An 18716-nucleotide genomic window follows, 5' to 3' on the forward strand; every position below is an offset into this window, starting at 1 on the left:
GTTCTCTGCTTTAGACACCATGTCAGTTAACAAATTGCGTGAGTAACAATATGAACTTCATGGGCAAAGTTCTTCGAGTAATCCATAATGAATGACGTGACCTTTTGTATACCCTTTCATAAGCAGCAACTACTCCACATGAAAAGAAAGCATATGAAAGAAGGAAGAGAGGAGGGAAAGTGGGTTGTGTTCTGCCTCCGTTACGTATCCAGTCCCCAATCAGAAACGCTAAAGGCGGATCCTAAAACCGGATTGTTACTAGTGATTGACGCGGTTTGCTAGTTTGGTTACTTATTCTGATCAAGGAAAAAGATCAGAGGAGTGGTTTTCATGTGGGCTTCTGCTTCAAAGTTACTGATCAGTAGTGGATCAGACCCCAGAAAGCAGCTGATTATGCTGAAATAGCACTACCTGTTTATATTTACAAAAAATGGCATCTAAAGGTTTAACAGAAAATGTTGCAAACTTAGAGGAGAAAGCACTGAAACCTGAACTTCCTACAACCTGCATGTGCAGGAAACAATGTAACAACTGTAAGATTTTCCTGGGATTCTTCGTATTGTCCCTCTCGTTGCATTTGATCACACTTTTCTGCTATCTGGATCTCAGATCTGAAGTGAAACGCGAGCTTTCACAGAAAAACAGAGATGAAATTGTGACGCCGGGTGCAACTGACTTAAATGAACCGCTTTCCCCTGAATACCATCTTTTGGACATCAGCTACCCTACAATGGACCAAGAGGTAATCGCAATAACACTATTTGTTTATAAACCGACATCTGTACGATGAAAGCGATAAAGCTGTATCTAAAATAAGAGCGTCTAGAAATCGCAAGAAGAACATTGTGGTCCACCGCAGTTTATTTTTCTTCAACTAGAGCGTCAGTCAAGCATTTTATTTAAGGAAGGATCAGTTTGATCGTTTGTAACGACTGTGATTGGCTGCGTAAAACTATATCCAGTCACATTTGTTTTTTTTAAAAAAGGGGGATGCCGGTTTTGTTAATATATCATATTTATGAAATGCACAGATTATTTAATAGAAATTAATCGCTTTGAAGCACAAATGTTTTCTGTGAAGAGTAGGTTTATAACAGCTTCCGTTCTGTTAAACCGCGATCTCTCTTCATCCTGCTAGGTAAAAGGTAAGTTAAAATCCTTTGCCGAAGGGCTACGCTTTCGAAATCGACAATGATATTGCTCTCCAACAATTAGATAGAAAAGTAACAAATATAAGACAACAAGTACTGTATTTTAGTTTTTTTTTTATTCGAGAAATTAAAACGTCTTTCTGCGTCCACCATACCGTTCTGTGGTTAAAGTTACTCCTCAACTTGTGTCAATGTGAAATGATGTACAGTATTGAGAACAGTAGGATTTGTGAATTTAGAATACAATACCGGTACACATGTTCCTGAAATGCAAACTTATACATTTGGAACTGGAACAGCTGCTGTTATACGGTGGAGGGGTTAAAAAGAGAAAACAGAAGTTTGTAGACTTAACTGGCCTTTTACGCATGAGCTTTTTATGACTGAACGTTTTTTACATAGTTTTGAGGGGTTTGTTCCTAGAACCCTCATATACTGCTGCATGCACTGATGAAGTTTACCTTACCTGGTTCAGATATTACTGAAATAGTGGCTAACTTTAGGTTACTTCGGTATCCTCTTCGCCATATGAAGAGCTATAGTTGAAGTAATGCAATAAAAAAAAACATGTATCCAAGCTCAACTTGAAAGTTTCGGAAACAGTATGTAATGTTCTACAACAGTGCTGCACTACAGAGATGATCCCATTGGTATACGTACCTTCACGCTCTGGAAATGTTTAGCTCTCAAATGAGACAAGTCAGATAACAGGTACTGTTTACTTTGACGGAGAGTTACTGTGTCAGTGATGTATTAGCTGTTGAAGATTTATAGTTGGTGCTAGATTTCATGCAAAAGAGCAAGTCTTTGTATCCCATGCCTTTAAAAGATTTGCCCATTTACAGTAGAGCACTTTTAACTACAGCACATGAATAGCATAGCTTACTTGTTGACTTTGTATTAAAGGGTAATGTTAAGTTACTGGAGGCTACATTTATGAATGTGTCATATGCAATACCTTTGTCACGCCCTTGAATATATTGTACCCTGAAGCTACAGTGGTTAACATTTAGAGGATATTAACCTGTGCTAAAATTGTGAAAAATTAGAGAAGTAAGTAAGCAGTGAGTAGTGAGAAGTATTTGATTTGGAACCTCTAGAAAAACTAAATTAAGCACTACTAAAATAGAAAATATGGCAAGTAGACGAGCACATAAACTGGCTTAAGCAAATCCTTTCTTTAGACATTTGATTTACTGCTAACATGTGTATCTGATTTTCTTTAGTGTAACTTTCTATATGAAAAAATTGGGGTCATAAAACAGGTGTTTTGTGAGTGCCTGTCCACAGGAAGATTTCAGATTTACAATATGTGCTAATTGCAATACAATTAATCTTGCATTTCTGAGTGAACAATCAATCTTTCAGAAATACAAGACATGCAAGTACATCATTTGTGCATTTTACTTGCATATTTTCCTGTGATACTGCTAATTAACACAGCTTTTTGCAGCTGCTTTCATAGGAGATTAAAATTGTATTTGTAAGACGTTGACTGATACCAATGGTAGCATCAAGAAACATTTGCAGTAGTAAATCTTTTTCACACTATGGGGTTCTCTTGATCTACCATGAACAGATGACTCTGAAGCTGCAATAAATCCATCACATATATGTGCAAGAGAGTGTGTAAAATTTAAATCTCTTTTTCCCATTACTCATATTTGACAGGTGAAAATGCAGCCATCCCAGAGCACAAAACTCACTTGCACATATAAAAGCTTATTATTAAGTGAGCTTTATAGCTATAAACCACAAAGTCTGGGAGCACTGCATAGATATAAGTGTATGAAGAGCATCTCCAGCTGTTTTAAATAATGTTTGCTAAATACTGTGATGTGTGCTGAGCTCTTTAAAGCAGATGACAGTCGAATAATAAGGCTTGGTCCTTGCTGAGAACAGTTCAAGTGACTTGAACATACTTGTTCAGACTGGCAGCCACAGATGAACTTTAGATGCCTGGAGAGATTCAAGCATGCCATTTGCATATGGCACACAGAAATTCCACTCTATCCCAAAAGATTAACAAGGTACTTCAGTATTTACTTGTTTGGCATATTATAATCTCGTGTTTTAAAATAAAAATGAAGCATTCCAGCTGTTACTGGAATTCTAACATAAATTTCTCTGTTAGATTAAAATACATTAAGTCTGCAGATTGTGAACGTGGTAAGAAATGGGTTTCAGCCTAGCCACAGCTTTCAAAATGTTACTTTTGCCTGGACAATTTGAAAGTGAATGAAAGCTACTGACAGTTTTGTGTGGAGACCTCAATTTACAAAAATGCAAACGCTCTTGTAATAAATAAAACAGCACAAAAATACGAGCCAGTAAGGAAAAAAAACAACAAAGAGGATGCCTTTCAATTACATACAAATTAGAAAGAACAAGACAGGAAATGTTAAAAATCCATCTGGCCTTCATTGGCACTATAATCAGATGAGACACAGAAAGTTTCGTGGTTTATTGCAATCTTGTCACTGGAACCGCCTCAGATTCCACATCATAGCCTCTGACCTTCCTAACAGCTGCAAAGAAGAGTTGCAGGGATCTTAGATTAACGTCTACAAGAATGCTGTCCAAAGCCACATACAGTATTCTTTATATATTGTAAGGTTTTCAAAGTGAGAAATGTCAGCCTGTGAAAATTAAGTTGAGTGTTCTCAAAAGTGCTGTTATGTAAAACTTTTGTCTTCCGGTGTGTTTTCAAACACTGGATATGTAATACAGGCATATGGATAAGATGAAAACACTGAAAAATAAGACCTTGTATTAATGAGAAGATTCTTCTATATTATTCCATTTCGTGTTCATTTGTGAAAAGAATGTTGTTCACTTTAAAGGAAAAAAAGGTACTGTCTTCAGGCTGTCTGTATATACTCAACTGGTGTCGCAGAGTCATAAATTTATGAATGAAGTATAGAGATCAGTGGTGGAAAAACAAGACCACTCCCTAAAGCCCTGTTCCCAGCATTACTTGTGATTAATTCCACCACCGGATCACCTGAGGAGGTTTATCTGTCTTGTCCCATGGCCCATTCTGTAATCCTTTTGAGTAACTACACCAACGTATTAGGTTGTAGGATCATTAGATATTAGATATCACACAAATTATGGTGATAAACTGAAAGAAATACTGTTTTATTGTGAAACTGATTTATTTTTTTTATGTTGTGTGTGTTCAGTGTGGAGTAACAATGAAACAACATTATAGGTTTATTTCTTCTGTGGATACTACTTTACCTTTTGCCACTAAGTATTCTAATGCTTTTAGTTTGCTTTACACCTCTATGTCTGACTTAGTTATGGTATTTTGTTGGTATATATTTCTGTGTTGTTACACCACCCATATTAGTGATTCAAAGGTTACAGGACAACAATATATTTTTTTTGTATTGTGCCTGCGAAAACCGGAAAGTGTTCTTTCTTAGTTTAATTTTGGACATGTAATGGAAGTTAAAGTATTAACTACTCTGAAAGGAAGAGATCCTACAATTAAGAAGACTTCACTGAACTTCCACATTAAACCAGGTAAATAATCCTCTTCAGTTTTCAATACCTTGGGGTTAGTGGCAGTCATCCAGAACACAGTGTGAAATCACTGAATAAAACAGTTGTAGCCATCCTGAGAGCCAAGGCCAACCCTCACCTTTGTAATTAAGTCATACTGTATTCTGTGTTCAGGAATGTTATCTCTTAAAGGAAATTGTCTTAATGACTCCATTGTGTGAGGGAGCAATTACACTGTACTCCATTAAAATGAAGATGGCAACAGAACATACACAGGTTCATAAAAATCTGTTGTTCTCAATGCACACAGGAAGCTGAATTAAGTGTAATGTAATTACAGCTGAATTTGACCTGACGGGAAGTTTGTTTGTACACTCTGTACTATTAAGTGGCACTGCTACTGGGATTCATACTGGACACAGCGGATCTATTTAATGAGTACCTTTACTCATTAATACTCGATTAATTGTCCTGCACTTCGAATATATTATTTATTCTGAATGCCTGATCATTCTTTTCAATGTCTGAGAGTTCAAATAATTACCTGGTGTACAAATGCATGTTTAAAGAATAGTAATTACATAAAAAGTGATAAAACCAGCTAAAAAGGGTTTTTATATTTCCCTGATCTTTTCCATAGCTGTAGGAGAACACAATTAAATAGACCTCAACTTGGACTCAGCTAATATTATTCAATAAAATAAACAATAAAAATATTTGCAACAATACAAAATACATTTGAGGATAGTACTTTAGACTGGAGGGTGCTGGTTCATATCCAAGCTATACCACAAGCTGCCTGAACTCATTGGGGCCTGCATGCTACTGCATCCAAGGGCTACGTGAGGTGAAGGTTTCTGAGAAATGTTTTTAAATGTACAAAAGCATCTATATTGTATTGAAGCATGGTCTGGAGCCAAACACGACTGAATCTAGTCAATACCCGATGGAAGACTGCTAAGGCAAATCAAGTGTTGTGTTGATTCACTAGTGTTTGTCCCTCTAGACCAAAAATCCAAAACTAGTGAATTAGCACTGAAATTAGTTAAACGGGGGTGTCAATTTAAATTGCTGTATTGGGACAGATTTGATTTAAATGTATTTAAAGATACTATGTAAAACTAGGCACTTCCATTACATAATTATCATTACATATGTATTTGATAAACAACTATCTTTTCTCTGATATTTTAACTGATTTGTTTGTTCTGTGCTTCAAGTAGAATCTGTTTAAACATTCTCCAATTTATATTATTATTATAAGAAACCTTCCTGTCTTCAATTAACACCTTTTCTACTCCTCTTGTAACACTAATTTGCAAACTAGTTTAACAGTCATCAATCAGTCAAACAAAAGGTCATTTACATTCGTTTAAGGGTAAACAAAAGCAAATTACTAGCTTCAAAATGTCTTTCTGGCTTGGCTTGATTCATCAAGCTCTAAGTACAGACTTTAAATTCGAGAGTTTACAATTTTAAAATATTTGTGTGGTTAGCTTTATGGACTTGTTATCATTAAGTACAATAGTGTTCATATTTTGACAGTCCTGTACTTCTCAGGAAACAATTTAGACCTTTTGAATGAGTAATGCGCTTTATATGTATAAGTAATGGGTATTTAATTTTTGTTAAGCACAAATTCAGATTATGGACAATTTTTGAGGGACAAATAACTGAGGAATGGGCATATAAGAAAATAAACAGATGAACTGAAGGATTGAAATGCAAGTTATACAGGCACTGGAACTAGCAATCAGCATTAACTGTACTCTCTTCTTGAGTGACTGATGAAACTACTGCTAAGTGCCTGTGATGATTACCAGAAGCAGCTCACCCTGTTTCACAGAGTTATAATGTGTTTAACTAAACAATAAATAATGTGACTCAAAAATGCGGGACACTTTTTTATTAGGTATCAGTGCTTCACTTCTATAACGATTACTCTTGCTCTTTGGCAACAGCTACCTGTTGTATAACTCAAACATGTTGGCTTTCTTCTCACATCTATGAAGAGATCTACATTTTTCCACTAATCTTGAACCACAAAACATTATTTTTCTTTTCTTCAATAACATAATTAAAAACCCTTATAACTTTGTTCACAAATCTCTTTTTTTAGATTATTAATAAGAACTATTACTTCAAAGATGGGGGAACAGTATGCAGAGGTTTTACTGTATCAATTTTTCCACACTGTTTTAATGCAGAGACATACAGCTTTCAGACTAGACCTGCGACAACATCAAACAGGGGTGCTGAGATTGGACAGAGGTAGAGAACCACAGGGAGTGCTGTGTATGCTGCAGTAACGTTATGAAGAGCTCCTGTGTGTGGATAATGCAGGCTCGGACAAGATGCACATTCGATCCTGACCAATGGATGTGACTGCAACTGCTACTGTACAGTTGGTCAAACAAATGGGATGGGTTGGTTGGATTTACCTTGCAGGTCTAATGGTTCTTGGGGTTTCCACCCTTGCTGCTCCTGCCCTGCTAGTTCGTCCCACACCGCCTGGGCGTGAACCGTGGTGTCCAGCATCACGCAACAGGGAACTTGCCAGCTGAGCTAAAGGAGAACTCCCCCAGCGCAGGGAGCTGAGATCCCTGTTATACAAAGGGGCATATTCGTTACATGGGCTGTATGTTGTACACCCCTGGGTTACACTGTGCAAGAGGAAGTGCTGTATTTCATAGAACCTGTTAAGCAAAGGTGTGCCTGTTCATCTTTTTTAATGATTCTATAGCACTGTATGCAAGAAGTACAGACTTTTGTGTACCAGAGTTGATGTATAAATTTAAAGATGGAAGTATATAAATGAAGTTAATTACAAGAGGCTTAATTTTCCAAATTCCTTTATCATGTTGTTACATTAGTAGTCAGGTAGGGATGAGTCTTTATGATCTTAAAGGAATGTTGCGATATGAAGTGAAACTTTCCTATTCTAAATTGTCCATTATGCAAATGATGTGTGGAGTGTACTTTTTTCAAAAGAGCTAGTGGTGACATGTCTTCTGTGGTCCAGTAGGTATGAATACAGTGTGTTGAACTGTGCATCTTCTGAGTCACCACCTCAATTAAGAAACCCTTTGAAATGCTATCGACTTGCTTCCAAAACACATGAAACTGTAATTCATCTTTTGTAAGTGTTTTCATATGATACATGTAGGATTTCCATCGTTCCATGATCAGAAAGCTGCTTATCCCTGATAAGTGTTTCAGCAACCTTGAGACTGTCTTGGAAGCTTGGAAGCAAGGTGGGGAAAATTCCCTGGATGGGGCACCACACCATCGCAGGTCATACTTAGATGGATGTACACAGAGGTAGCTTAGTTAAGAGACACTTATTAACCTATCCAGCATGTCTTTAGAAGGAGGAAAAAACTGGAGCACCTTCCAAAACGCAGGCAAATACAGGGAGAACACAGGAACTGAACATAGGAGGTTCCCCAGTCTGCTATGTAACCATACTAATTATTTATAACCTGTACTTACATCTTGATGAAAATTGTAAACAGATTTATCATTTAAATTAGCTATCTGTTGCTGGTTTGAGAGAGAAAATCTTTCCATCTAATTTTTACAGGTGAATAAGTGGGAAAATGTGTTTTCTGCATAGGCCTGGCATGTCTTTTAGGAACTGTTCTCGACATGAGCTTCACCCTTTTTATGCAAAACATAATGCTGATGAGCATGTAAAAAAAAGCTCATTCATTTGATGGTAGAACATGGTTCCAATCATCATTTCATGTCATTCAAGTTCCTTCTTTTTGTGGTTCATCCTCAAAAGAAGCTTCTTTCTTGCAACCTACATACAGCTACTCAATGTCTTAACTCAATGCGGTAACTCAATGTGTTACCTCCTCTTATACCCCAGGGAAACAGGAAATCTTTGAAGGCCTCTGTTTAGTTCTAGAAGCTTCCATTGCATTTCCAAAGAAGAGAGTGTTATTGCAGATTTGTTTTTGTTGGATTTTATATATAAATGTGACTCCTAAGCTTTCTGGGATTCAATAACTTATTTCAATTTATTCTTATCAGCCTTGCATATTCTTATTAGCATTATTAGTTGGAAATACATATGACTGAAGCATTTGTTTTGGAATTTTATTAAGCAAGATGCATTATTCAATCTGTAACTTATTCTGCGAGGCACATTATCCGATCTGTATAATTTTGCTATGTGATGTGTTTTGTTCCTGTTTCATGAGGGGCATGAATTAATCTGGATGGGACTGTAAATATTACCATCCCTGTTTGTTATGTTGTGTAAAAATTGAATACAATTCTATATAATATAATTCTGTTCATTCCATATTTATAGCAATGTTTGTTTGGTTGCCCTCAGGTTGTTGGTGAGTGATTGTACTGGCTCAGGATCAATTTTCTCAGTCATTTTCATGCAAGCTACAAAGTTTTCCTAGGGAATGGTTTCAATTTTTTTTTTTTGCTTGACCAAGTTTAACCACAGCTTCCTCATACATAACAGCCCATGTCAAACATAGCTGTGGCCACATTTTCTATCTAAACACTTGTTTATTTATAAATATTGTTCTGGAGGATTACAGCTTGACATCTCTTCACAATCATGTTGGTTTCTGAAACCAATATAGAAAGAAATGAACACAATATGAACAGTGCTGACGTCTGGGAGTGTCAGAGTGGCCAACATTTAATAGACTAGAGAAGAGGTATAATTTGGGTCGCTGTTAGCTTTATGTGTAACGCCCTTTTGTCTGTCTCCTTGTATCACAAGACCCTTATTTGAGCCTTAACTTGTCTTTCAAGACATAAGATTGTAGCCTAGAGGCCAGAATTGTTGTCATTCTTAAAGAACAATGTTTTTTTAATTTTTGTAATTATTTTTTTTTCTAAAAGGCATGTTCCTTTGTTTTTCATGTTTTCTTTGTTGAAAAGGTTTTCTCTTTCATAGATTCAATGTAGTAATATTTGCTTAAAACTTGAATCTGGTAATATTTAATGTATTATCTTTAAAAATAATAATATATAATAATTAAATAATAAATGATATTCATGCTCCTTGATGTAATCTATTAAACACTTCAGCAGAAGTATCTTAACTGTGCAGATTATGCCCCTAGTGTCATAAATAATTGCTGTAGGCAGACTTTGCATACTGCTGTCTTATTTAACAGCATTCTTTCTTCCTTACTGCTGAACAGCTATTTCACAATTCAAAACATTGTCATTAATTGGCACCCATTTTTCTGCTCCCTGCGACAGTGTTGGCACAGTGATTAAAAATCAGTGAAGTGTGGCTGTGAAACCAAATTTGAACTAAGCATTTTGCCAGTCAAGGAACTGCTTGCAGCTGTCATACCAAATATGTCAGTGAGTAAACAAATAGGTTAAAAATTGAGCGTTGATGGCAACGCAGGAAGAAAAACACATATGCAGTAGAAGTCATTTATTGTTAAGTGTGTCTGCACTGGTCTTTTAATAGGACGTGTGCCAGCCGAGTGTATAGTATGTAGGGTATTTGTCTGGTGTCTGTTTTTCATGAAAAGCATCATCATTTGGACTCATTAGAATGTGTGACATATTAACTCCCTGTGGTGTGGTATTATGTGCGGTTTTGTTGGTGGTCTTGAAGGATATACAACTGGAAAAGGCTAATGAGAGGTCTAAAAACTGATGACAGTAGGTCATGACAGCAAAAAAATTGAAATTAAAGACCGTTTTTCTTGGATAATGGCTTTTCTTCCTGAAGTTTTTATATTGCTCCTACTACACAGACGCGCCAGTTAAGCTATATATTTCTGAGATGAGTTGTTCATTTGCTAATACAAGGATTAATAAAAAGGACATTGGCGTGCCCTGAAATCTAAAATGAGCATTCATCATTTTTAAAGACTCATCTGAAAATAGAGAAAAGGGAATTGGAATTTGAAATATAGTAAAGTCGTTTTTCATTACATTTTTCTTCTGTTGCATTTTCTTTTATCCTGTCTTGACTAAAACATCTGTAATAACAGAAGCTAAACACTTACAGAAAAGTACAGAACAATATATCAAGTAGCCATAACTCCCTTAATCTGTGAAACATTTGTTTTACAGACAAGGTTTGAAATGAAGAACTGAAAATGAAGGACAAAGCAGAAACAAATGCATGACTTTTCATGCATTCTTCTTGTGTAATCTGAAGTATAATAGATGTGATAGATGTCAGCTGATGATTTAAATAAAGATAGGCCATTATGTGCATTTCTAGGTTTTGTCTTGATTTGCATTCAAATACGTAGTGTGTAAAATATGAGTTGTTTCCTTTATGGATTTCAGAGTATTTTTAACCTCTGAGTTCAGGTGCAATAATGCAGGACACCTACACCTACACAGGACACCTAAAATGTCTTGTAGGTTTTGTAGTACTTAATAAATGAGTTATACATTGACAAAAACAAAGTATAATTGACCTTTTTTTGGATTTAATCACATTGTTTGTTTTTGACTGATTTTTAAAGGGAAAACTAGATATTTCTGAAAAATTCATTTGAAATAATTGACCTTTTTATTTTTCCTTAGCTGTTTCTTTCTTGAGTGTAAAAGAGCTTAATGGGTGCTTTTGATTTACAGTGCTCTGTAGGAAATAAGTGCATTGTTGTCTAAAACAACTCCAAACTATTCAGAGGCTGTTGGCTGCTATTGTTTTGAGGAAGACAGGTGTCAGAACGTCTGTTCCCCACTTCGTTTTGTATGCAACAAGATTCTGTGATTGAATGTTTAGATGTGCTTAATTTTTGACAGTCTGTGCCATGAATTGCACCTGCTTCTATTTAAATTATCTCCAAGGGCCTACTGGCTAAACAGATGGTTGTAGCTTTTGGGATGTAAACCATCCAAAGAAAAGTTATGCGGTTTTCAGTATGATTAGAAATCAAGTAAAGAAACAAGAAAATCCATTTACTTTTAAATGAAGGCTTATATTTTGTAATAGCCTGTATTAAAGCAAATAAATGAAGTTAATGAGATCTTTGACACTGGGGTTCATTTACACGCAAACTTTTGCTCAAAATTTGAGCGAGCAGCTATATCGCCGACTTTCAACTGGCAACCCACTGAAGCTAAGCAGGTATGAGCCTTGCCAGTATCTGGATGGAGAGACCTCCTGGGAAAGCTAAGGTTGCTGCTGCTGTTAGTGGGACCAGAACGGAGTGCTCACCCTGCAGTCTGTGTGGGTCCAAATGCCTCAGTATAGTGATGGGGACACTGTCCTTCGGATGAGACGTACAACCAAGGTCCTGACTCTCAGTGTTCATTAAAAATCCCAGGGTGTTTCTCAAAAAAAGCAGGGGTTTTAATCCCCGTGTCCTAAGCAAAATTCCCCCTGGTCTTTACCAATCGTGGCCTCATAATAATCCCCATCTATGAATTGGCTTCATTACTCTGTTGTCCTCCCCACTGATAGCTGATGAGTGGGGAGCGTTCTGGCGCACTATGGCTGCCCTCGCATCATCCAGGTGGATGCTGCACATTGGTGGTAGCGGAGGGGAGTCTCCATTACCTGTAAAGTGCTTTGAAAGGAGTGTCCAAAAGAGGATTTCTTACCCTTTTTTGGACTGAGAGTCCTGCATTTGTATAGAATGTGATGGGACTCTCCTTCAGATTTCTAATATTTACAAAGATTAATACCTAAAGCCAGTTGATATTGCTTTCTTTCCACAGATTTTATTCCTTTTATTTGTATGATTTTGCTTTTGCCCAAGAGAATGATATATTTTTAAGGAAGTGTTTTATTTTGCTCTTAAGCGTTTGGATGAAAATATTTGACTTTTTCCCATCTCCTACAAATTTGCTTGAAGAAGGAAAAAGTGAAATATACACAGACACACTGCTTTTCGAAGGCTTTTTTCCTCAGAACAAACTTTTCTGCCACTTTTAATAAAATGTTTCTGTATAAAGTTACAATTGAGCAAGAGCTAATGTTAGAGAAAGGGAAAAAATGGAATCTTGTTAGCTGATACTGGCTAAAAACAGTATATGGTAAAGATTTCCTAAAAGCGTATTCTCAGAGTATTGAATGTGACATGTGTTTCAATAAAAGACTTATTTATATATTCAGAACTAAAAGGCCCCTTGTTGTTTATCCCACTTATCGTACCAACATTCAGACAAGTTATAAACAAATTTTGTTAATTTGACTGCTTTTTATGCTTATGTTTGTGTTAACCTATCATGCTTTATTTTGTTCTTGCATTTTGAAGGCCAAATCCTGTACAAGATGCCAGGAAACTATTTCTGTGTTTTGTCACATTATCAGAATAGCAAGACGGTCTATCTCTGTATTTAAAAAAACAGCAACTGTAGTATGATCAACTTTGAGGTTTGTGATGAGGTGATCACCCATTTCATTCTAAGAAGAAGTATTTGATATATGCGTGCAATGTCAGGTCATAAGTGACACACTTGTATTTCATTTGGTTTTTTGTGCATACCATTTAATGATGTTGTTTGTTGACTTATAATTAGACATCTATCATGGTTTGTTTTAAACTGTTTGAAATAACAGAGTGTTAAAACTTCAAAAGACTTCACAAATTATTTATCATGTGAAGTAACTATCTGCACCAGTGTTAAAATACACAACTGGTCTAGTCATTACTCGCAGATTGCGTGAGATGGGGGAGGGGGTAAACAGGTCTCAGATTAAACCATCTTTGTCCTTACACTACTTCCTTGTGTAATCTCCTTTCGTCTTTTTTAAATCACTTTCAGACTCAATTTAGGTAGGCTATTCACAAGCAAAAGTACAATTTTCTAGGGACCAGTCATTAACTCTAATGAGGGAAGCTATGTTTAAATGTTGAAATGGATCTTCTAAGTGTCTCTGTAGACTTATTCAAAGTGCGAATTGAGCCCTAACGCCAAGATGTCACTGACTCTAGCTTAGTTCGCGTCACTTGGCAACAGTAACCAGGGTTGTCCAAGTGGTCACACACAATTGGCAGAGCATCGCTAGCGTACGGTCAGAGTTAATTGACCAGTTCTTAGCATTCATTGAAACTGCAAGTACTTAGATTTGTCAAGCACACAAAAGCATGCATGAGATCAGTAAGAGAGACAATATTCCAGTGATTGCCACAAACTCTTCTATACAGCACTGTGAATTTTGTAGTTTTTAAAAAAAGAATATTTGAGAAGACATTAAATATAGACAAAAGAGACTTCAGAATGTTTTTGGTTCTGTTTACAGAAAGCCTTTTTCTAATGATTCAAACATTTGCCTACTAATTGGTCTTTCATTTAAATAATGAAAAGTAAATTTAAGAATTCTTTCCTTTAATGTAGTATTTTTCCTATCTGTATTTTGTTATAAAGGATTTCTTGCTTTTCCAGGTCATTAGCAACATGTACAGTATGTACACTTTTGTGTCCTTCTGAATTGTACTGTACTGTTGTAAATTACAGGAAATTTACTATATAAACTTACAGAGATTTTAAAACACATTTTTAGTCATCTAAAATGGAATTCTTATTAAATTGAGCATACATTTTACATTGGGCAACAACAAATTACCTTACTAGTTGCACTGGCTGCTATGTGAGATTGCTTTGAGTGTGTCATCTAAAATATTTACTCCCATGAGTATGAAAAATAATCAGAACTTGTGTTTCTTAAATGCAGAATATAAAATGCAGATCTTAATGTAATAATATGTGAGGCATGAAAATTTCATCTGGAGTATGTATATGGATGGCCAAGGCTAAGGCTGTACTCTTGTACAGTACATGAATTTTCACATTATAAAATGTTGAAAAATAGCAATTTTGCTTTTAAGTGGAATGCAACTGTTTATTTTGAAATTGGAAGCATTAACACTGGACTAAAAAGTGAGCTAAGCAAAGGTGTGGAGGAAGTCCAATATAAGAAGGCTGGTGGTTTGAGACTACTGTAAAGGGTTTCTTATCAGGAAGATCCCCATTCATTTCCTGGCTTGGTCACAGACACACTGTATCTTGCCATGAGCAAAGCTTTGTGTGGCTTCCTAGTGTGGTGTTCTCCAAATGAGATGCAACACTGAGCATCTTTATTATAGGTGATTCTATAACAATAGTTAATGATGGGTAATTCAGCCCCTAGGTCCATTATGTTATCCATTTGTCCATTTGAAGCTCAGCAGGTGTGAGCCTGACCAGTACCTGGATGGGAAAGCTAAGGTTGCTGCTGGACGTGGTGTTAGTGGGGCCAGTAGGGGGTGCTCACCCTGCAGTCTGTGTGGGTCCTAATGCTCCAATATAAGGGACACTATACTGTAAAAAGGTGCCATCTCTATCTCTCACCTGATGTTTGGGCCCTCTTGACAGTGTAAAAGTGTGCTGTCCATAGGCACTGTCCCAAGACTGCTCAAGTGGTTTCTTGAAAGCTATGCAGGCATTGCAACAGCAGCAGTAGTTTTCTACATCCATTTATGTGCGTCCCCCGTAATAAATTTGGCAAAGGTGCTGGAGTGTCTTGGTGACTCCACCAGGACTTACGTGAATTTGGTGGGGCTGTTGCAGGCAGGAGGTCCTGTGAGGTCTCAATAGTTTGAATAGCGAGGTAGGACCTCCCTGGCCCACTTGGGCTTCCAAGCACATATGGTGCCTTAGCCAGTTAGCAGTCAGGCTGTAAATAGACAGGTGGGCCACCAGCTTCATTTGTGCTTACCTGGGAAACCAAGGATAAGCCTTGCAGGTGACGTAACAGATGTAGGCTACAAAGATGCCTAGTCTCTCCTCTGGTTAACGGGCTCGGCACCTCCAAATTGCCTCCAAAGCTTCTGAGACTGCCCAGTAATCCATCACTTCTTCAGGCTGTAAGTCTAGGAGTACACCTTGGACCTCCCCTTCTGCACATAGGGCTTACTCAACCGCCATCTTATTTTTGGACCAGTTATTGAGGCTAGTGGCCATCTCAAACTTGGCTTCCCACAGAGTTTGCCTGGAGCAATTGGAGACTGTAGCTATGCTATGTTGCTCAACTTTTAAAGTCACTCAGGAGCCTAGGATCAGGGCCTGCTCTCATACTTTTATGGTAAGACCTGGCAAATCATTTTTCCAGTGGTGAACATCACCATGCTAATGTCTGAGCTTGGCTGAATTTCACTCTTTCCCCACTTCGGCCACTCCTGGTCTTGGTTCATCTATTAATTCGGGAGTTACCTTGGTTGTCAGTGACCTAAATAGCCTGAATGTCTGCTTCTCTGCTTCTTTTTTCCTGGTAAGCTTTTGTGTCAAGTTCTTGCACTAAATCTGCTATTGCTGTCCTACCTTGTTCTCCTGTAAATGAGAAACTGCTGTCCCAGTCCTTCTTTGGGGTCCCCTCTGCAAAAATAGAGGGGAAAGGGGTCAGGGTTAAGATGCTCCCTGACATACTGCTTCCGGGGATGGGCCTCTACAATAATTTTTTCAAAGATTATTCTTGGTATATGGCCTGTAATAATATAAGATGATTTTAACATAAAGGACAGAGAGGACTATAAGGGGCAGCATGGCTTAAAACATCATTTGTGCCAGAGCTCTACAGACCTCCATTCAGGACTTTAAGTAGACCTGAAGCAGAAAGAAAGAGATGTAGTTTCACGATGTGCTAAACTGCTGACATGCTGTACATGTTGTCACGCTTGTAACATACACTATTACATGGAGCAGAAGCGGTGTAAAAAAAATGTGAAAGGCAATCTGTAAAAAAAAAGGTTGTGGAACCTGCTTAATCCAAGATACAATAAGCAGTGTTATTTTACAAAAATAACCTTCTTAATCAGGGCTATTCATTTTTGAAAATGAGGGGTAATTCCGCCTATACATGAAGCTTATGGCAGGGGAGATTTCAGCATCTTGGGGGGAATAATAGTAGATTGATGAAAAAAGTGTTTTGTCAAAGGTAGGCTTTTGTATAGGACAATCAAACAGTTTGTCTCCTTTAAAGTTGCTACCTTCAAGGAAGCTAAAAACGACCTGCTCTGAAGGACCAGGATGGATTAATTGCTCTCTCAGTGCCCCTTTAGTATACTGAACCATAGACTGGACTGTGAAGAAGTCTGTGATCCTTTAGAAAATGCTTTGAGAGAAGAAAACAAAGAAGGCACCAGTACATCTTTTATCAAGTGACAGAGGGCCACAAAGTTGAATTGTCTGACAGCAATAAAAAGACCTTTGGCTTTATAAGAGTCCTGAGTGCTGCAGGCAGCCATGTGTTCTAGCAGATCTCCCAGGGCTTCTAATGAATCTACCCTTGATCTACCCTTAACCGATTCCAAATCAAAATCAACCCGTTTTCGTCCGCCTATAACGAATGAGAGATTTTCAACGCAATCACACAAATAGTGTAATGTCATTGAATCAAGCAGAAGTGCCGTCCAACATGCAGGGAAAACTCAATCTGACAGAGAATACGTGTCGATTGATTTATGCTAATTATACTTTCTGACAAAAAAATCTTAAAAGGAAAATGCAACACTATTTTTATATTTCGGGGTTAGATAGAATCGGCATAGACAAGTGCATTTGAAAAAACAATGAAAGTAAAATGTACACAGTAAGGTGTAAAACTTTCAATTTTCTCCACAAAATAGACTAAATTGCCAGATATGCGCAGCACCATATTCAGACCAAACTTCTGGTGAGGTGAACTGGCCCTATTACATTGTAAATAAGCAGGCTTGTGCATACATTTCTTTTAATCCAATAGAAATATTGTTCTCAGCTCCACGTTTTGCTGACAGATACTACTTGTTAACTCTGCATGCGGATCACATTGGAACATTTCTGTGGTGAAGTGTCTGCCACATAACCTGTTCTTATTTGCACATGCATCACATTACATTAGTCATTACAGTGACTTGTGAGCAGGAAGGGCCACCTCACATCACAATTCTGACGAGCCCTCATCAACACGGCAACTACAGTATACAGCACTTTCACAAAGTTCACAAATTTGCGTACTTAATTTGGAATTTGGCAAATTTTCCAGTACAGTCGATTAATTTATTTTGTTACAGGGATTTAATAACTAGTCTGAGAAATTGAGACTGCGGTTCTCCATTAATTGCATGTTTGTTTTCCATTCCTCGCTATGGCTGATTTGATAGACTTTGATTAGAAAAATTTCTAATGGTGGATAATAATTTAATTGCTATAATTAACCTAATATTGTACTGTTATTTTCCTATTATCAAAAATGTAGAAAAACTTGCCTTTCCAGTGTAAAGTAGTATATAGGAAAGTTGCTAAGTCAAATGACTCAGACATGTATTTTCCTTCTGGTTTTGTATTTATATATTATGAATGCATTCATTTGGTGCTTTTTCAGTGTCGATCTAAAAAAATCTTGACTTGTCATGCCTATTACTTGATGATTTATCTGTATGAGCTGTGAACACATAACAACCATGGGCAAGACCATGGCTTTGGTTTGATTTGGGGAATAGTTTCTTGTGATTAGTGGTATTAACAGAATTGTTGTTGTTTCAGTTATTTATGTGTCCTTTTCCACAAGCAATTACAATTCAAATATAATTTTAGATATAATAATGTTATCTTTTCTTAATTTGAAGTGCTGAAAATTTTTATAAACATTTTGAAATAATAAGCGTTATTTCATCAGAATTTGTAAAAATACATAACCTTTTCTGCAAACATTTTTTTTTTGTCTGAATCACTGATTAAGACATATTGACAGCATTAGACAAGACAAAGCAAAATGTTTTCAAGTGTGATTCAAAGAAATCAGGTTACAGATGGAACATTTTATTTTCTTTGTTTTATGCTTATTGCTGTTATCGTAAATGGGCATGTAAAATGTGTTTTGCATAAAATGTTGTTGAAAGGATTTTTGGGAAAATTGGAGATCTTTCCCGAGCAAAACTGTCTAAGACTTGAGTTCTATAGCACATCAGCATAGTTTACTCATATGGCCCTTCCAACAGTATGACTTTCCTTGTAATTTTCTCACCCAATCAGAAAAGTTCTTCTCATGGCTACATCGATAAAACATTTTGAAACGCCCATCTTTTCATTAAAGTTTTCCTTTACATGACTTGGTCCTGTCCAATCCTATCT

At 36.8% G+C, this 18716-nt stretch overlaps 1 protein-coding gene across 4 annotated transcripts in view; it reads left to right on the forward strand.

The window, feature by feature from the left end:
- Positions 1-254: 254 nt before the first annotated feature.
- Positions 255-18716, forward strand: part of eda (ectodysplasin A) — a 92487-nt gene continuing 74025 nt past the window's right edge. For 2 of the 4 annotated variants that reach the window (XM_088596803.1, XM_088596806.1), the window contains exon 1: positions 255-742. In XM_088596803.1, the coding sequence (XP_088452929.1) occupies positions 431-742 (312 nt within the window). In that variant the 5' untranslated portion in view covers positions 255-430. The remainder of the gene's footprint in view (positions 743-18716) is intronic. The other 2 variants (XM_088596805.1, XM_088596802.1) reach the window with 2 other exon arrangements.

The sequence above is a fragment of the Lepisosteus platostomus genome, chromosome 10 (genome assembly GCF_059453375.1).
Source record: "Lepisosteus platostomus isolate fLepPlt1 chromosome 10, fLepPlt1.hap1, whole genome shotgun sequence".
In the NCBI taxonomy this organism is placed as follows: domain Eukaryota; kingdom Metazoa; phylum Chordata; class Actinopteri; order Semionotiformes; family Lepisosteidae; genus Lepisosteus; species Lepisosteus platostomus.